The sequence below is a fragment of the Orbicella faveolata genome, unplaced genomic scaffold, assembly GCF_042242905.1.
Source record: "Orbicella faveolata isolate gen_17 unplaced genomic scaffold, um_ofav_v1 contig_25, whole genome shotgun sequence".
NCBI classification, from domain to species: domain Eukaryota; kingdom Metazoa; phylum Cnidaria; class Anthozoa; order Scleractinia; family Merulinidae; genus Orbicella; species Orbicella faveolata.
This window is the reverse complement of record NW_028301553.1, coordinates 10,398,447-10,417,958: the sequence shown is the minus strand read 5'-3', so window position 1 is coordinate 10,417,958 and position 19,512 is coordinate 10,398,447. Positions and strand designations below refer to the sequence as shown.

At 39.1% G+C, this 19,512-nt stretch overlaps 2 protein-coding genes across 12 annotated transcripts in view; both read right to left on the bottom strand.

Annotated features, from left to right (window-relative positions):
- LOC110049207 (rho guanine nucleotide exchange factor 7-like) overlaps positions 1–3,620 on the bottom strand; it is a 33,603-nt gene extending 29,983 nt beyond the window's left edge. For 4 of the 11 annotated variants that reach the window (XM_089293078.1, XM_089293077.1, XM_089293085.1 and 1 more), the window contains exons 1-3: positions 3,328–3,619; positions 3,133–3,225; positions 2,907–2,991 (exon numbers count right to left, since the gene is read on the bottom strand). In XM_089293078.1, coding sequence (XP_089149204.1) covers positions 2,907–2,991; positions 3,133–3,225; positions 3,328–3,498 — 349 coding nt within the window. In that variant the 5' untranslated portion in view covers positions 3,499–3,619. Of the gene's footprint in view, positions 1–1,887; positions 2,141–2,578; positions 2,830–2,906; positions 2,992–3,132; positions 3,226–3,327 lie in introns of those variants that run through there. The other 7 variants (XM_089293082.1, XM_089293083.1, XM_089293087.1 and 4 more) reach the window with 5 other exon arrangements.
- A 1,617-nt stretch (positions 3,621–5,237) lies between these two features.
- Positions 5,238–17,791, bottom strand: LOC110049213 (uncharacterized). Its single transcript, XM_020754996.2, has 7 exons — positions 17,573–17,791; positions 17,360–17,453; positions 12,284–12,508; positions 11,105–11,306; positions 10,154–10,435; positions 7,904–8,991; positions 5,238–7,402 (listed from the first exon to the last, which is right to left on the bottom strand). Exons 1-7 carry the CDS (start codon positions 17,737–17,739, stop codon positions 7,343–7,345), a joined length of 2,118 nt encoding a protein of 705 aa, XP_020610655.2. The 5' UTR covers positions 17,740–17,791; the 3' UTR covers positions 5,238–7,342.
- Positions 17,792–19,512: the final 1,721 nt, after the last annotated feature.

Sequence of the window (19,512 nt, the reverse complement as noted above, 5' to 3'; positions counted from 1 at the left end):
TCTTCCTCAATGAGATGTTTAATCCCGGTCAAGCCAACCCTATGGAGCACTTGGTCAGGTTCCACATATGCTAACCTGGTGATGGATTAAAATACAGTTGTGGTATCCCATACACTGTTCATGAGGAGAAACCTGTAGTCATACGCCCAATTAAATTTCACACTAAAAAGATCAGTTTAACCACTGGTTGTACATGAAACCTCTATTAGGTAACCACACATATTATTTTCCAAGCTTCTTCCATTTCTTTTAACGCTAAGGCAACCACTTTGGTATTGATATTTTGTGCTTGATTTTTGAGAATGCTTTGTAAACAGCAATTAAATAGACTGAGATAAAATCCAAATTACCATAATCTTGAATTCAACTGAAAATTAAGTACCACTTTGTAGCTCACAAGTTCATATCACATTGCTGCATTTTACTAAATATTTGTGCATTTTTCCTCACAATTTTGCAATTCAAGAAAAATCGATACTTTTTCCCAGTAATTTTATTATGCTTGTCTATATCAGATCTCGTGAGAGGAGCAATAGCAAAATAATTAGTTCACTGGACCATGGGATTGAGCTGTCCGGGTTCGAACCTGGCTGGCTCATTGTGTTGTGTCATGTTCTTGGGTAAGACACAGTTTAGTTTACTCTCGAACCAGGAGAATAAATGGTACTCACCTGTTAAATTTAATTCTGAGGGGAGGGGTAACCCCTAGATGAGTATCCCATCCAGGACCCGGAATTTATGCTATGGAAACCGGAGATATGAATCTGTTTAATGAGCTACTAGGTTTGAACACAGAATTTTATTTGGGTGTACCTACAGTTCTTATATTAGACCTCCCATTATCCCGCTTTTGATCATTGTATGTTACAAAGCATGATACAAATTAATAACTTATTAAATTGTTATTAATTATTAGCCACCCATAATTTTGTCAAGCCAAGTCATAAAATAGTCAAAACATCCACTTACATATAATTACATGACATGTTGTAGGATTCTTGAGGTTCAGTTTTACCCATCTGGAATTCTCCTTTTTTCTTTTTTTTTTTTTTTGTAGGGTACAACATAGTATACACGTAGTATAATTGATACGAAACAAAGGGGAATACTAAACTGTAGCAAGGCTACATGTACATGTAAATATAGTGAACCACAACTTATACATCAAGGTCAAAACCAGGAAGCAGCTTTTATAGGCTTGACTCAGATGGTGCAACTTTTGTGCATATGCACGCATGACTTCTTTTGTGGTGCATGCACGAATTGCCTGCACCATCCCAAAAAAATCACATATCTACACACTTAGAATATTGTCAGTTGAAATATATATCATTGGCGGAGAAAATCATTGTCCTAGCTAGGGTTTAAAAAACATGTTTCAACATGTGAAATTATGTTTAGTGATGTACCATTATATTAGCAATAATTGTTGTACATAGCACTAAGTTTTTGCTGGCTTAAGTTGCAGGCTTGATTTACATGGGTATTATACCTGAAAATAAAATTTCCACATCACGTGTTTAAGGAGAGCGAACAAATCTCCAAATTCAGAACGGAAGAGATAATCTCCTTCGATATAATTAGTACACGTACCTACTTTAAATGATGAAGATTATGTAAGAGGAATTGGTACTGTACATGTATGTAAATTAAATCTAAAATAAACGATGTTAGTGGTAGCAGTGACTAAAGATATTTTGGTCCTCTGACAATTGTTCGCAGCAGAAGTCACATTTTAGCTAGAGTTGGCCAACTGGAGACCCTCCTGCACAATTTAAAGGTCAAGAACTGCAAGATGATCTTTGATGAACGAGAACTACGCCAGAACATATTATTGATAAAGTTTTCTGCTGAGCGTAGTTTATAAGCTTAAGATACAAAACTTACGTAGTTTGACAGACTTGATTCTCCGCAGCATAGAAGTCTTCTTCTTAGCGGACTTAGCCGCCACAGTTATCAATTTTGATTGACGAATAACATCAACAGAAAGCATTGAGGCTGCGATTGCTAAGAGCTTGAAGCTATCGAAAATGAAATACTGATGAAGAGTTTTCGGCGCGTTCAGCTTTAAGCTGAAGTTGAGTTTCGTTTCATAGCAGTGAAAAAATAAAATAATGTACGTGAAATTCAAACCTTTGTAGTGTTAAAAGACAAAGAGTCATTACCAAATACGGCGTGCACTTCAGGATTCACAACACTTCCTCTTTGAAAAGATTCGTCATGAGAATGTCATGGAATGATTTTTAGCGCTCACGAATAACAACGTGACTGCATTGTGATCACACAAAGCCCTTCTCATGACGGAATTTTAAAACAAATCAACTTACAGAATGATAAAATAAATTGACTATCAATCGCGATCAGTATTTTCTTTCCTCTTGTTGAATCGTGATATGTAAGCCAATCGTTCGCAAGGGAACAAAAAACTCGGTTGTAAATAAAGTTCGTTTGAGCTTTCGAAAGTAGAATACGCTAAAGTGGCCGTGCTGGCTGAAAGCTTAACGAAGGACACTTGTGATTACCACTTCTGGACAGTTGAAAACAAGCGTTAGCACAATGGTCAACAATATTTGCCTACCTTCAAATCCCTGTTGATGAAGAGCTAGGTAATTTCGAGCGCAGCCACAACAAATCAAAATCAATTCAAAACACATAAAGCGAACTTTATCGTTCTGGATACCAAAGCATTAAACCGGAACTTGCCTCAATAAACACAGTTTGACCACGTAATTGTACTGTAGCATTTAGTTTCGACTGAATTTTTTTACTTCCCTGTCACTCGACCTATCGCTTTGTTCGCTCCAAGTTACACATGACAATCAATCAATGAAGTTGACAGAATTTTTCCCGTTGAGCAAAAAGCCCATTCTAAAGCTCAATTTACAGAATATGGAAAATTCACTTACCAGTAGCAACATTTTCTAGACAGTCGAGAGTTCGCAACAGACGGGTAAAGCCTTCTTCGGTGTCAAAGTCGCTCGGAGAGAAAACCTACACACAGCAAAACATGGCGCACACTATTAGATCGTGTTGAGCGTGCTCAGATGGGGCATGAAATTTTAATGTCGCAACGCCGATGTTTATTTTATGATAATCATAATGTACGAAAATTATTCATGTTCGCCATCAAACCTCTTCGTCCCCTAGCTGCAGTTCTTGACAGGCGCTCGCAAAAGCCTTGAAGTTCTCCAAGCGATCCTTTACTGAAATCGGCCCTTGGTGAATCTGTGAAAGAACGACCAGCGGACAGATATACAAAATGCTAATTTACATGACAAAATGCCGAAACAGATCTCGTTGTGGCTGATAAACAAGTCACTCTCTTACCTTATTTATTGTACCTGGCTTCACTCGATTAACCAAACGGCAAAGAATCGAGCCGTCTTTTAAAATATTCTGGAGATAGCTGTCAAACTCGTCATCGGGCGTTATTTGCCGCTGCTCCAGTAGACCCAAAGCGACAAACCAGCTTTCTATCTGGCGCGGTTTGAGCCGCATTTTATACAAATTCAGCCGATCGGTGGTTCAAGACCCGCACTGTACAGCGCTAAACAAAATAAACTCTATCCCGCCGAGTGTTTGGGTATTTGAAATTCTTTGATCATTGGGTGGAACGACATACCTGGTTAATTCATCCCATTTAATATAGTACAGGAAACGGACAAAATAAATTACGCGCCAAGTCTGGACAGACAATTGATTGTTCGACTTTGAAAATTTTCCCGCGAAAATTTGATTCCACTGAAGCAAGCCAGCGTGTTAACATTTAAAAGAGAAGTAAATATAGCATACTTAAAGAAGACTTTAATTTTTCTATTTCCTCATTAAAGCAAATCAGGGATAATAGGGAATTTTCAAACCTAGCAGCTCTTACGCGCGGGAAGTACACTTCCTATAGTATTCTTCGGTAAACATGGAAATTGACCGAGGCACTCCCTTATTACGTGGGAGAGCTTTGTGCCGTTGATTTCAGATGTGCCGGTTCTCACAGCCACCAACCAAATAACGAAATCTGAGATCTCTTTAGTTTTCTAACAACTTATAATCAAAGCAGTGTAAAAACCTTGATCGAGGTTGTAATATTTTTGTCATCTCTATACGTTTCTAGCTTTGTGGGCACTGCGTAACAAATTCGCAGGAAATCGTGGCTTATCACACTCAGTTAACGATTGATCAAATCCATCATTATCATCGATAACAAATTGTAAAGCTTTTATTTGATCGTTACCAAGACCTGCAGATGTCAGCGTATCAGATCACACAGATACCGAAGAAATAATAAGCCAGTGATCATTTTCGGGGGTAGAGGAGGGGGAGGGGGGGCGGTGGTAGGGGGGGGTGCGGGTTGGGGTTCAAAGATGATTGTGCTAAATTCATAAAGAGATCTTGTTTCTGAAAGACTTCAGGTGCGTGTGCGAACGAAAAACAATACACAACAAGCTCTATTGGTTTGGACCTCATAATCAAAGAAAATTGGAAAACATTCTAAACGAAAGTCGACCTCGTAATAGTGGCTAATGGAGTGTTGTTTAAAAACGCAGAGTTCTGTTTCGCTGGTCGTCCCTCCTCTGTATTTGTGCAAGACAAAATAAGAGACTTTTCAGCCCAAGCTATTTTAATTCGTCACGTTATCTTCCTTTTCTCCGTGAACATTCGATCGAAAGATTGCGTGCTTGTGGTATCACCCTAGCGCGACGTCACACACTCTAGTCACGCGACAAATATTGCGAAAAAATGGCGTGACATTTCGAATGCTTTAGTTGCAAGTTATTTCCTTTTCAGCTCTATATACAAAAATAACAGGACATTTAGAGTCTTGGGATAAAGTAAATAGGAATAAAAAATTATGTCAATCTTTTACTATAGAAAGGGATTGTTATAATTTGAAGGATGTAGACATCCGAAAGTACACATAAACTATTTGCCCATAAAAATCTCACTCTGCTTTACCATAGGTTTTTAATCAAACATGTTGCAAGGCAGTGATGAAGTTTACAGTTTTGAAACCTACTTAGCAAATTTATGCACGTCTAATGTTTAGTTTGGACCGCAACTAAACAATTACTTTTCTCGCGCGAACATTGCAGTTTCCACCATGTTTGCCCACCACGCCATGATAAGATGCAAGGTAGGTTCATGAGTATTTCGGATTTCACTTAACAGCTTCCTTCAACAGGATTTCCAAAGGAAAAAGGCAACAAATTGTACAAAAATTCTCCCAAAAAGTTATTGACAAGTTTGCTTAAACCCTGCTATGGATGATTCCAATTTATTATTTCCAACATAATATTTTAATACGTAACACTCGAGCAAATAATGTCTTGCCAAATAATTTAGGCAGAAACCATAATTATCTGTCTCTTGCTGTTATTTCAGGTAAGTACACAAAATATTCTATAACTACATTTTAAAAGATTAATCCTTTGTCCTCTCTGTCCATACTCCCACTTGTATACGACCGAAACCGGGGGACTGAAACTACATAAAAGCATTGAACTAACAGGTGCATGGGGTGGGAGGAAGAGAAAGGCAATAACCTAAAGCACTGCACTGGAAAGCATTATTACACAGCAGAATTTGTTTATAATACAACAAAGTACACCAAATCACATAGTCAGCTTGATCACACCATTTTGTTTGTATTGTGCAGTTTTGGATAATATCCATAGCCATTTCAAGGAGGGTTATTGGATATTTTGAGGGGGAGGGGGGGGGGGGATTTCAAAAGCCAAAATTTTAAAAGGAAAGTATGAAGCTAAACTGGAATTTCAGAGGGGTGGGGGAGTTCAAACTAAAAAAACTTCTGTGGGAGGGGTATTGTCATTTTCTGAAAAACAACACATTACAAGACCATTTGAGGAAACTAAGATCAGCACATCAGTGCAAAGATCTAAGCAAATAACTTCCTTCACACAGCTGTTGTGCTGGTCGTCAAATGACAGTACTCCTCAGATTGAAGGAATAGGGTGATGTGGTCACAACTACAAAAATATTAATTCAGACCACACTATCCTGTGACACATACAATTTTTGTTACAATGAATGACAAATCACTACAAGTTGTTTGCCTAGATGAAATGTTACCCTTCTCTTGCTGTAATTTCCCAATGCATCAAAAATAATGATGACAGGAGACAGATCCAAAACATGTGTAAGATGTGGAATAATTACCTCATATTGTTTTTAAAAGTGTGAAAGCAAAGTCTAAAGAGTGGAACGGGTACTACAACCCTTCAAATCCTAAACAAAAGTTGATGAATATGACCTTAGTTGGTATTGGAGACTGCTAGATATAATGCAAAACTTGTCTTTCATTGAATTAATGGATTATCAACTGACTGCTCGTGAAATAAGGAATAATTTTAACTCTCAAATTTTCATCTGTCAATTCTTATAATGTTGTTTTCCATACTACATAATTTTTTTGCGAAATCAAATTTTCACTTTTTGCAATTTTCGTTTTAAAATTGTGAAAATTTGATGTCAAAAAAAGGAAAGCAACATATTTTGAAAACAAAAAGTGTCAAACACATTGGCCAAATTGGCAAAAACTAGGTGTCACCAAATAAAGTTGTTCAAAAATCATGAATCCAGATGCAAGTTGCCGTGAAAATTTTACAAGACATTTATATTTTGACAAAATGCTATTGAAATAACTTCCTTATCTCACTTGTCACCATTTGATAACCTGTACAAATTGCACTGTGTAATAACAAGGCCTTCCAAGGCCTTAATTTACTGCAAAACAGATAACGTCTATTACCATTACTCTTTTATTATTACTTTACCTACAAGTAAGTTTGGGTTCCTCCATTTTTATTCCCTGATTGGGACTGACATAGAAGGATCAGCTACATGTGATCAGCTAGATATGATGCAGACGGAGATGGGGCACGATGGCGGGCGGGCTTTGCAGTGGGGGTGAGGGTGAATAAGGGCCCACTATGGCACCTCCCCAATGGCAGTTTACATCATTTTCACATCATGGTTGCATTGTTTATATTATCCCCATCAACATTCAAATAAAATTGAAACTAGTTCACAGATTCATTCAATGAACATTAGTTATTGTGGGGATACCATAAAGTGGCCCTTGTTGATGATTATTTTCCTTTAAGGAGATTATAACATCCAAAGTATGTTCAATAATAAAAACGTTTCACAGCATGCAACATAAAACAATGCAACCTACGATACAAACTATTAATAACAACCTAAGGTTGCTATTCAATTATCTTTTCTCTCTCAGTGAGTCTCGTCGTCCATGTTCTCCATCTTCGTAGCTCTTAACCACTTTGGACTCATTTTTTTAACTGCATGATCTTAATCACTAAGCTGCAATCTACATAAATGGATTTGTAGACTGAGTGTGTCTCTGCATGGCTTGCTGTCCTCCAGCATTCTGAAATACAGTCAAAACAAATAACTTAATGATACTGACAACTTGAAAAACAAAAGAAAAAAAAAAAAAAAAGAAAACTGCTTTAAAACCTTTTTGAAAAGTCTGCAAGCTCATAGGCACATAAGTATGACTTTTTGTAGCAAAAGGAAGGTAGAGGTTTCCATATTTCAAAAGGGAACTGACAAACTGTATTTCAGATCTCCCACCCAAGTATTTTTCTTCAACTCAGTTGTACTCCTGGGTGGAAAGAGGCCCTGTGAAAGTAAGGCATTTTTGCCACAGAACAACTGACTATTCAATCCCTGGTACCAGTCCCCTAACTAGAGGTTATCATGTACAAACTAATGCATTGTGCATAACCGAGATTAATTAAGTGTCCTTTCATGGAATATGTCCCCAATAGAAAATGTTCATGACAGAGGTGTCCCCCTTTTATACATGTACTCTTATCTCACAATGGAGCTTCAACAGCATAATGTAATTTATTATACATGTACCTACCATAAATGGATTGGCTTGTTGGCCCTGTTGCCAGCCACCAAACTGTTGCATTTGCTGCTGTCCAAATTGACCACCTCCCATTCCTTGCATACTGCCACCAAATGCCGCCACTCCTTGACCGCCAAAACCACCACTTGGCTGTCCCCCAAAGCCACCAGGATTCCCAAACCCAGAAGCTTGCTGTTGACTTCCAAAGGTGCCACCACCAGACATGGGATTAGCTCCAAATCCACCTGACGAAGCTCCAAACCCACCTGTGGAAGCTCCAAATCCAGATGCCAGCTGAGCAGGCTGAGCAGCACCAAATCCCTGATTACTGCCAAAGCCAGGCTGATTACCACCAAAGTTCATTTGACCCCTCACTGGGGGCTGCTGTTGTGGCTGGCCACCTCCCATTTTTCCAAACTGTGTCCAAGCCATCGCTGTCATTCCAGCACCACCAAGGCTAAGATTCTGTTGTGTAGAGGCTGGTGCCATACCCATATTTTGCCCACCCATTGGTTGCATCCCTCCCATGCCTCCCCAACCAGGCTGCTGACTTCCACCGAATGATGACTGCGGCTGTGCTGATGAAAAGTTACCAAACCCCCCAGTAGAGGGTTGGCTGCTACCAAATGCTGCACTGGAAGGCTGACTGCCAAACCCTGAACTAACTGGTTGGCTTCCGAATACTGAACCTGAACCAGAAGTTGCTGTCATACTACTAGCAGGACTCATGCTCCTTGTAGGACCATTGAGCTGTCCAAAGCCAGCTGCACCTCCACCCAGGCCTTGAAATGGATTGGACATTTGCTGCTGTTGCGGCTGCTTTGGTTGCTGAAACCCTGCAGACATTGTGCCTGATGACGTACTTGAGAAGGGGTTTGGTCCACTAGACATTCCAAATGAAGAAGAGCCACTAGAACCAAAGCCTGACCCTGAACTAATACTATTGCTGCTGCTGCTGGTTGCAGGACCAAACAAATTATCCAACTGACTGAGTGCTGCATACCTGTCTCCTGACGTACTTTGGGGTGCTGAGGCCCCAGACGCTGATACTAGTGGTCCAAACCCAGCATTTGATGTTGGCTGCGGAGTTGGCGCTGGAGCTGTTATCAAAAAGAAAGTTACTACTTTCATAACCTGTTCACTCCCAAGAGCTTAAGATAGATCCCAGATTTTTTTCTTTTTGGAAAACACTTAAAAACACTTAATGCATTTTGAGCTTGAAATTTCAAATGCATGATAGTTAACAAGGCCACAGCCCAAGTAAACTACCACACATAGAAATCAAGAGTGAATAATCTACTGGTAATTGTTTTTTATAAATCTACTAGTCATTCAAAACTTCCCAAATTTTACAGCTGACATTGCCAGTTACTCTAACTCTATCAGGCTAGCTGTGCCATCCAGTTTATACTTAACCATTAGATAACGAGTTTGAGATTTCTACTGCGTGATAGCTGAGGAGAGCACAGCCCGAGTCAGCTATAGAAAGAAATAAATGCATGTTGCACTTGTAAACAGGTAATTTTGTGCAAGTAGGTGTTAAAGGCCTTCCTTGTGCATGTCGGGTGGAGGCACAGTGGCTTCATGGTTAGTGCGCTCATCCCCGGATCAGGCGGTCCAGGTTCAAGCCCTGGCCAGGAACTCTGAGTTGTGTTCTTGGGCAAGACACTTAACTCTCACAGTGCCTCTCGCCACGCAGGAGTATAAATGGGTACCAGCGAATTGTTGGGGAAGCCTAACAAATTGCTGGGGAATGACCTGTGATGGACTAGCATCCCATCCAGGGGGAGTAGAAATACTCCTAGCAGCTTCATGCTACAGAAACCAGGATAAGCTCCAGCAGCTATGAGCTAGTCGGCTCCAAGGCTTCACTTTTGTGCATGTCGGGCTTTGCAGGAGAATGACTGGGACCAGAAACTGTGAAAGAGAAGCCCTGACACCTACATGTAGGTTAATAGATGGATTTGTCCTTGTTGCCACCCATTTCAGATCATGAGATGATTCATTTGGGAGGTTACATGTACAATTGATCTGTTCACACAAACCCTCATGCACTCAGTACCTGGTGACAAATTGCACAATCGTAACCTCCCAAATGAATCACATGTTCTGAATTGGGTCAACAAGGATGTTAACATGTTAGCCGAATTCACCTGTCTATCAAACCTATCAAATTTCCACTTGTGTAGGGAGTGAGGAAATTTACAGACTGAGATGTTTAACACAAAGAAATATGAGTTTTAGATTGAAAAGTAAACTAACCTGATGATGGTGGAGTGCCAAAGGCATTAAATCCTCCAGAGGATGCTGGCGGTGATCCAAAAGCATCAAAGAAATTGGCCTGTGCTTGTGGCTGGGCAGCAGGTTGCGGCTGCTGCTGGGGTGGTGCGCCAAATGCCGCAAACCCTGGCTGGGCTTGTTGAGCCGGCTGTGGCACTGTTGACCCAAATGGGTCGAATGAATTCTGAGCAGGAGCTGCTGGTTGACCGCCAAATGCATTGAATTCCGCAAAGCCACCTGGCTGTGGAGGTGATCCAAACTGACCTGGGAAAACACATTTATCAAAAATTAAGCATGCATGTATCACAGAGACATGGCTTGATTCCTGTAATATCATCAAGCACAAACTGTTAATAATAAACTGGACTCACTATCTTGGCCAGATGTAAAAAGAAAGAGAAAACATATTTTGTGAAGACAAGAATAAAGATAATGATGCAATTCAATTTTGCCAATATTGAATGCATGGTTTTGACAGTTAAATGTGAACTTCAGATGTTAAAAAACATGTGTTAGCATGGACTTTTTCAATGAATTGGATAAATCAGTGCAGCCAATCAAATTAATTTTAGAGATTGATTCACATTAAACTAACACAGGGCTAGTTTCTACATGTACAGATAGAAACTGCATCCATTCAATAAATACATGTGTTTAGCTCTTCCTGGTCTATGTGAATGGCGTCTTCAAGGCCATTTGTGTTACCGCTGCTGTTGTAGAATAGCTCAGATTAGAAACAAAACTTAATTTTTAAGAAATTTTTGGGAATAATTTGTTCAGAAAAATTGGTGTTACATCAAGCAATGTTCTTTAATGGTCATTTTCTTTTTTCTTGTCACCTGACTGCTTAATAATGCATTGACAGTGTAAAGAGACCTTAGTTTTTCGTCACAATTTACAAAAGAAAGGGATAAAGCAAAAAATTACTCTTACCTTGCGGTTGTGGTTGTGCAAAAGGATCTCCCCCTAAGTCGCCAAGTAAATCCACTGATGGAGGTTTAGGCTGCGGAGCTGGTTGTGGAGCTGGCTGAGGGGCTATATGTTGCACCATTCCTGGGGGTGGTGCAACAGACACAGGTACAGATGATCCACTATTTTGACTGCTAGTGCGAGGTCTTTCTCTTGTAGCTTGTGCCTGATTTGTGAGCATTAATTTTTTAGTAGACTAGCATGACCACCTACATGTATTAATAAACATGGCAAATGATTCACTGCATCAGTAAAATGCTTCTCCTGTACACACATGTCCTTCACGCAAGAGATTTTAAACACCTCCTGTAGTGTTTAACCGTCATTGCTGGGCACATTGGGCTTAATCTTACATGGGGTAAGGTGCAGCATGCTGTGTAAGGAAGGACTAGATGGAGAGAGGCACTTAAAACAATACATCCCACAGTCTGTTTTCACGTAGCCTGGCTAAAATAGGTACAAAACATTGCATGTAAAAGGGAAAATGGACAAATTTTATAATAAACTTTTGGCATACACTGTACATGTAACTTATTGACATATATGTTTTGATGAGTTTACTGATCAAATTTGTGAAGAGTTGGTTAGATTTACTGACACCAATTCCATCCCAAGTCAACTTCACCAGGGAAAAACAAAAAGACAATTAAAATAAAACCCACGGAAAATTCTCAAGAACTTGTTCAGAACTTAAGAAAAATTAATGAAATGTGATTACTTGAATTGCAAATATGTCAAGAAAGGTAAAGTCTGCATACGAAACAGGTGACCCATCAAGCCTGAGTTTATCCCGGTTTCTCTAGCATGAAGCAACTAGGAATATTTCAACTCCCCCCTGGATGGGATACTAGTCCCCAGCATTAAACTTGCCGGTACCCATTTCTACACCTGGGTGGAGAGAGGCACTGTGAGAGTAATGTGTCTTGCCCATGAACACAACAGAATGGCCCAGCCAGGGCTCAAACCTGGACCACTCAATCCGCAGTTGAGCACACTAACCATGAGGCCACAGCACCTCCACAAAGATGGCAATGTAATCAATATTATAAAAATGTTCTTCAGATTTTACCAAATGTGATAATTTTAACAGCAATGTAAATCATAAAGCTACTAATTCATTAAGAAACTTTCGTTTGTACTTACTTGCACTGATACAGCTGGTGTATTTTCTCCTAAAAGTTGTTTCAGTGGTTTAGGTTCAGGTGCTGCCTGACTCGAATTGGTATTGCTGACTTGTTGTGGAGGGATGTACCACCTTTTCCGCTCATATTTCTGAACCATAAAATCTTTAATCTTTTGCTCATCTCTAGATTCTGGTTCTGCAGGTTGTGCAGAGTTCCACAGCCCAAGCCAAACCTTTTTACAATACTGTGAGGTAAACACATGAAAAGGTGACTCACTCAAAAGATTGACATATATACTTTGAAATTAATTGTATAGGAAAGGAGAAATTAAAACATTAGACCACAGAACTCTCTCAAAAGGGCCTGGTGGTTTTTTAAAATATATGTAATTAGCCGAGATATGTCAAGTACTTAACAATGAATATTACTTCTCAAATATATCCCACCAGCTAGTGAAAGAAGATTTGAAAATGGCTTGTGACTATCGGAAAAAGAAGGAATCATGAAAAGATTTTGGTGCAATAAACACAGGAAGTTTAAGAAAATAACTAAGGCTAAATGTTTCCATAGGTGCCATCTCAAAAAAGACTGATTCAGTATATAATTTTAGAAAACAACCCTAAGTAAATATCCATGCTGATTGGTTAAAAATCGTGTTTCCATAACTCGATAGAAACATAGAACTAACACAAGCTGTTGACATAATGATGGTGCAGGCAAAGAGAATTTAGATTTTGATAATCAAAGTTAACAAGTTGTTTCCGTGTTTCTATCGAGTTATAGAAGCAGTTGTGAAAGTTTGGGAGAACTCGAAAAAGCTGTGGAAACACTCGCCTGTGACTTGTGTTCCCACAGCATTTCTTGTTCTCCCAAACTTTCACTTGTGTTTCTATCACTCCATAGAAACACGATACATGTTCTCTATTTCTTAAATACAGGTGTACCCATTATAAAGGGGCAGGGCTGGAAATAACAGCCACACAACATCTATAGGACAACAACATAGGACAACGTCCGGCTTGATAAGGGATTTGACCAGACCGATCAAAATTTTGCCTTGCTGTTCACATTCAATCATATCAAGAAAAAAATTAAACTTTTCATGCAGATGCTCTTGTTTATTATTAAAAACTGGATCATTGGATAATGCAATTCAAGAGTTTTCATTAGCTTAGCCATCATGGGTAATGAGCCATTACACCATGCTCTACAAATGGTAAGCGTATGTGTGATGTTTTCATGGGGCGTTTTTTATTTTCCTTTGGGGGCGTTTCTAATGAAGCCATCATTTCACTCATGGTTATTGAATATGAAATGATTAAAGCCAACTTGACACTACACGTCTCGTTGGCTATCTACCATCTCATATCCAACATGCACTCGTGGAATAATAATTATTTACTATCAGCATCATCATGCTGTATATTCTGTATATTCTGTACAATCTGTATATTCAGAAAAAAATTTGTTCCAGCGTTGTTTTTGAGGAAACTACCACAAACTATATATCAATAAAAAGGTTATAAACTGTACAATTTGGAAAAAAGTGTGTACTGTTTTGGCTGTGCTTTTGCCTTTGGACTTTTCTCTTCCTTTTTTTACCACGTTTCATGACCTTAAAGACAATGAGGAGTGATAGGTAACAGAGAAGGACAAATTAATTCGAGAACACAATTGCAAAATAGCTTGTAAACAAAAAATGCTAATGAGGGGCCCCCTGTAATAAGGAAGCTGTTTTGCGCAAAAAGTCGACACACTATGAGTATTAGGACACCTAAGTTCTGTTAAATTATTAACTTTTATTAAAAAAAAATAACTTGCACAGGTTTCAAGATTTACCTTCATTTTCTGGGAAATGTTAGATTTTGTAGCAACCTTTTCGTTTTGCTTAGAAAGAAAATTTTGACAAAAGTAGCACTCTCAAGGTATTGTGCAACCTTAAAACTGTACTGACAATTGACATATTGAAATGCAAACTTCCACTCTCAAATTCAAAATATTTTTCCTTGAGTACTTTTCAAGTTGTCCATTTCCCTCTTGGATGCAAATTGGTTCCAACCCCAAAGTATAAAAGTCAAATTTCAAGAAACTATTAATTAAATAAATAATGAATTAAAAATGACCTTTCACTTCTTTACAAGTTTATTGTCTTTCCAAGTTGCAATCTGACTGCCATGTAAAGTGTAGCAAAGAAATTAGCTTTTACTTTGGGTGGGAGAAGGGGTTAATATTGTGTATTACGAAAAATTACTCATTCTATTTGACCAGTCAGAAACAAGATATCGACAAGCTAAAATTAATTTGGCAGGTTGTTTGGACAGGCAACTGGGCAACCGTTACTTGCAGCCCTGAAAGTATAGAGAAATAGCATCTGCCCAAGGGATAATTTCATAACAAACACACTTTAAAAGTACAGATGTTCTGTTATGTTTAACCATTAAAATGCAAATGGGAAAAATGCGTATATACATGTATATACAAGCACAATGCTTCACAAAAATTATCCATTACTCATTCAAAGAAACAACATGCTGCCTTTACAAGTAATTACAACTGCAAATGGTTAGACATTCAAGTCTTCTTGGATAAGGACAATAAACCGTAGGCCCCGTCTCACAGCACTTCACTGATCTGGTTCTTGTGGGACGTTAAAGAACGCATGACACTGTTCGAAAAGAGTAGGGGACGTAGAACCCAGTGTCATGGTCTATCTGACTTGTGCCGGTCATTGGTCTGGGGTGGGTAAGGTGAGATCATACATGGACTGAAGTGGCTGCAAAGTGCGCCGTCATATGCTGACGTCCGATCTCACCTCTCTGGTTCCTCCGCAATTCAGCCTCTGGCTGCAAGGGAGGAAATTGGCACCAACTATCTATCTATCTATCTACCTCTATCAACATCTACCAGAAGATGTTTGCAAATTAAAGCAATCTGAATTCAACATAATATATAATGGACATTGACTAACACAAATTATTAAAAACTGGATAGCTGGAATGGGATAATGCAATTCAAGAGTTTTCAGTGGCTTAGCCATCATGGGTTATGAGCCATTATACCATGCTCTACAAAAATGGTAAGTGTACGTGTGAGTTTCGGGGGCATTTTTTACTTTTATCTTAGTTTAGTTTTCTATATTTTGGAGCAATTTTAATGAAACAGTTATTCTGTAGGTCCAGAAAATATCCATACCTCCCCGACGGAAGGAAATTTTTCTAAGTCCCCCCCCCCCCCACCCCTCTGGAAATTCCGATTGAGCTTCATACATTTCTTTAAATGTTTTGGTCTTACAGAACCCCCTCACCCCCCCAGGAAATTCCAATCCCTTCTGTGGGGGGAGTATGGATATTTTCTGGAACTGAATGTTCCACTCACGCTTGTTGGATAGGAGATGACTATTAATAGCCAACTCGGCCCTATGCGCCTTGTTGGCTAGATCCACCATCTCATATCCAACGTGCGCTCGTGGAATAATTGTTGATTATATGGGCTCGAGACATGAGACTATTCTGGAAAAAAATGAGTAGAACAACTGTAGGACAAAGTAGCATGTGTCTGCGTTGTTACTGATTAGAGTTACCTTCAATAAAAAGTTCTGCCAAATAATGAAAATAATGGTTTTGAGCCATTAAAAAAACATGACCAGGCCGAGCCATAAATTTAAGAGTAGTAGTAAATATCCTCAAGCAAAAGCCCTGTGCAATTGTGACTCTTTGCATACAAGGAGAAATGCTTCCGATATCTTAAAACATATTACAAACACGGCTCTGCTTTAGAAAGAGTTTAGGTTTCCATGTACAACATTAGGTAGAGTCCATAAAGAATAGACAAATTTTATATGCACAATTTATTAATCGAGCATAACAATATTATTCATAATTATTTTATTCTCCTTTTTTCACAACTTTATTCATTCTTATCAAAAAGGAATTATATATTTAGCAGGAATTATTAATACCAACCATTTATACACATAAAATGAAAGATATTCTAGATTAAATGAAATAAGAGGAGGGGTGAGCATTTGGAAGGTCTAATTATACACCTGAATTATACAAAACCAAAGAACCCAAATACTACACGGGGATTTATAATGATACAAAAGGAAAATTTCTTCAGGGATTTAAAATAAAAAATTTAGATTTCTACACTTGTTAGCTCAGGGAGTGGCGTTCACCCTGCCACTGTGATATATTTATAGCATCAATGCAAGTTTATGTGTGTTCATTAATTGATTTTCATGTTAGCAGCCGTTTTGAACAACTCACTCAGCCAATGTCAAAATATTTGAAGACATTTCATTTTTAGGTACAAGCAATCACAACTAAAGAAATAAATCAAAGAAACTTGAGGGATCAGCTTAATGAACCAAGAAAACACTATTAAAATAACTCGACAAATCAACTATGCTTTGCAACACTGGGCAATGTACCTGCATTGTCATCGATTAGCGGTAAACAATGCGACCACAAGGGGCTTGCAACAAAGTCGCGCCATTTTTGTATACACAAATACAGCTAAGCTTAATTTTGCTCTTCAACTGTGAATGCACTTAACACACTCTATTTCAAAAATAGGAAGAGATGAACATTTACAAAAGAGTTTAGCTGAGGCGGAATGAGTGGAACAAGTGCAACGTGAAATTGACCAATGCGTGCGATATCGTAAAGATACGATTTCCCATTAGTCACGATCGGTCACGATAACCAGTTTTCCATTTTTCGGCAACACCAGTTACTCCGTCAATCAATCGACTATTCAAACCAGTGTTCGTGGACTCCAACGGGTTAGTTTGCACCGAAACCACAAATCAAGCTGCCTAATATTGGCCAAATAGCTCAAACGAAACGTGAAAACGATCAACGTGAACGATAAAACTGGGGGTGTCATGTCCCTTCAACAAGACTCTGATCTACTTGCAAAGATCTAAGTGCTGGTTGAAAAGGGAACCGGCACATGGCGCCTCTAATTTACCGTTTCATGAGGTAAATCAGAACTCACAACAAGGAACTTTTAACCGACTAATTATGCCAGAGTAGAATGACAGAAAATGCTGTCAGCCCTTACTACAAAACCACTTGAAGTATAAGCTCACCTCATTTCCCGTGCCTTGAAGACTTTCTATTTCTTGTGGTGTAAAACTAGTCATCGAGATTGACTTGACCCGATGAGGAGGGTTAAGTCCTCTTCTGTATAAACGCAAAGAGTGGGAAATTAGCGTTCAAAAGAGTTGCAAAGCCAAATCATTCAACTAATAGCTAGCTAGCGTTTACGAAAAGCCTCGCGAATTTCCGCCAATTCAACTCACAAAATGCCGCTACACGAGGTACAGACGAAAGATCCTATGGTCGTATTCACATATGTTGGCCCCCTCTGTCCACAGTCGAAGCATTTTTTGTTGTGGGGTAAAGCAGCGAGGTCACGAAGAAGTTTTAAGTTCTTTTCGTCCTGCTTTTTCTTGGCAGAAGCCATCATGGATGTCTGCTCGGCTAGCGTACCACGCACTGCGCAAGTCTGCTCGAGTGCATTGCAGGGGAGGGGTAGCGTTTAATACCTTGGTCACGCAACTTAGTCACGTAACATCCAGTCAACTTAGAAATATATTTTATGTTAATAGCGCCTTCATACTCTTTGATATTTCGAAGAGGCATATTCAAACATGTAGGAAAAAAAATTTTTCCAGAAAGTTATAGCAACTTAGATTTGCGAGAGGGGTTTGCTGCGTTCGCAAGCGCCTTTGAACCCGTCACGCGTAGGTGAAGGGAAGTTATGAATAAAAGAGGTCTTTTCACCTTTCGTTCACCCATTGTATATATGAGTTAAATCATGCACACCAAAGGAACTTCCAGAACTCACGGTATCGATTCGATAAGGCACCGTCCTGGCAAATCCTAAAAACATGTCCATTCAACGGATAGGGGGGAAAATGGAAAACAATAGGGGAAAAACGTGATTTTACGCTTTTCGGTAGGTATCTCAATTGTTATTTAAACGGTAAGTTATTTTGCCAGATCGATATTCCAGGGGTTTGTGGCAACAAGGGAACATGGGCATTTACTAGTAAGGGGAAGTCATTTTTGGATTAATTAAAGGGAGTAAGGGATATTTTTACTATTAGCGCAAAGCGCAAAGTTTTGGCAAAAAATCCAGGAAATAATGGAATTTATTACACGACTAAGTTAGTTAGAGGGCCAATAACAACCAATCAGATTGCTCCATTGCCGGTTCAATATTCTCTCCGGCAGTATTAATGCATTGGACCGGGCATTGTCCCGAATGATCCCGCACGATCACTCGTGAAGATTAGTTTTGGCTGCTTTATGGCTTACGTCTCTCAAAGAACTTCCTTTAAACATAAAAGATTCCTTTTCTTTTTCTACCAACCCTCTTTCCCTTCTGGTTTGTGCAACATCACACGTGAGCACTTATTCTCCTTTATTTTCATATGTCTTTAAATTCGCGATTTTCGCTATTTTGAAAAAGTCGCGAACTTAAAGACCCGCGAAAATTGCTGTCGATCGAGAAATGTAATGTCTTCCCCCTAAGGATCCATTTGAAGATCTGAAGGTTCTATTGAGATTCCCTAGAGCGGACTTGTAACGATACTCCCGATACTCGATAATGACTCGGAAGAACAAAAAGACTTTTTTATTTATTACCGCAAGACTGACTTTTAGAGGAATACAGCTGCCGAGTCAGCGACAGCACATTGGTTTTGTTGCAATTGTTGATCGACGTAAGTTTTTGTAAAAAAGAAAAAATAAAGACATTGAATCGTCAATTTCGCGAAATTTAGTTCACTGCAAACACAATATTTTCTCCCCGATCGCGAACTAAAAGACTCGCGAAATGTGCCGAGAAAATTTTCGTGAAATGTGAAGTCCTGCGAAAATAAAGGAGAATAAGGCGGCTTCCAATGGGAATTCACGCTTTTTCCATGCAGTCCTTGATCGTGGCCTTTTTTCCTGATTATTTCAGTCGCGTAATAAATATCTTATCTACCAAGCTTGCTCGGGACCGTACTGGAAGAATATCGGCCCTCAGTCTTTCTCTCAGCATTCTTTTTAACAAGACCGTTTTGAAATGCAAGGCCTCTTCTATTAACTTTCGTAAATTTGCGAATCACGTCCGTACGTCTTTTGAGCCTCATGCTCCGTCCTTTGTCATCCTCTTCTATTGTCGTACCACTACAGCAACAACAACAACCGCCACCTTTATTTGTACACGTACTTACAAAAACGTACCTTT

Bases quoted from the DNA above. Each gene is read 5' to 3' on its own strand.
- LOC110049213 (XM_020754996.2), bottom strand. From the start codon at position 17,739: ATGATGGCTTCTGCCAAGAAAAAGCAGGACGAAAAGAACTTAAAACTT. The intron at 11,307-12,283 runs GTAAGTACAAAC...CTCACAAATCAG, and splicing joins CACCAGCTGTATCAGTGCAA to GCACAAGCTACAAGAGAAAG. The intron at 10,436-11,104 runs GTAAGAGTAATT...GTGTTTTCCCAG, and splicing joins TGCACAACCACAACCGCAAG to GTCAGTTTGGATCACCTCCA.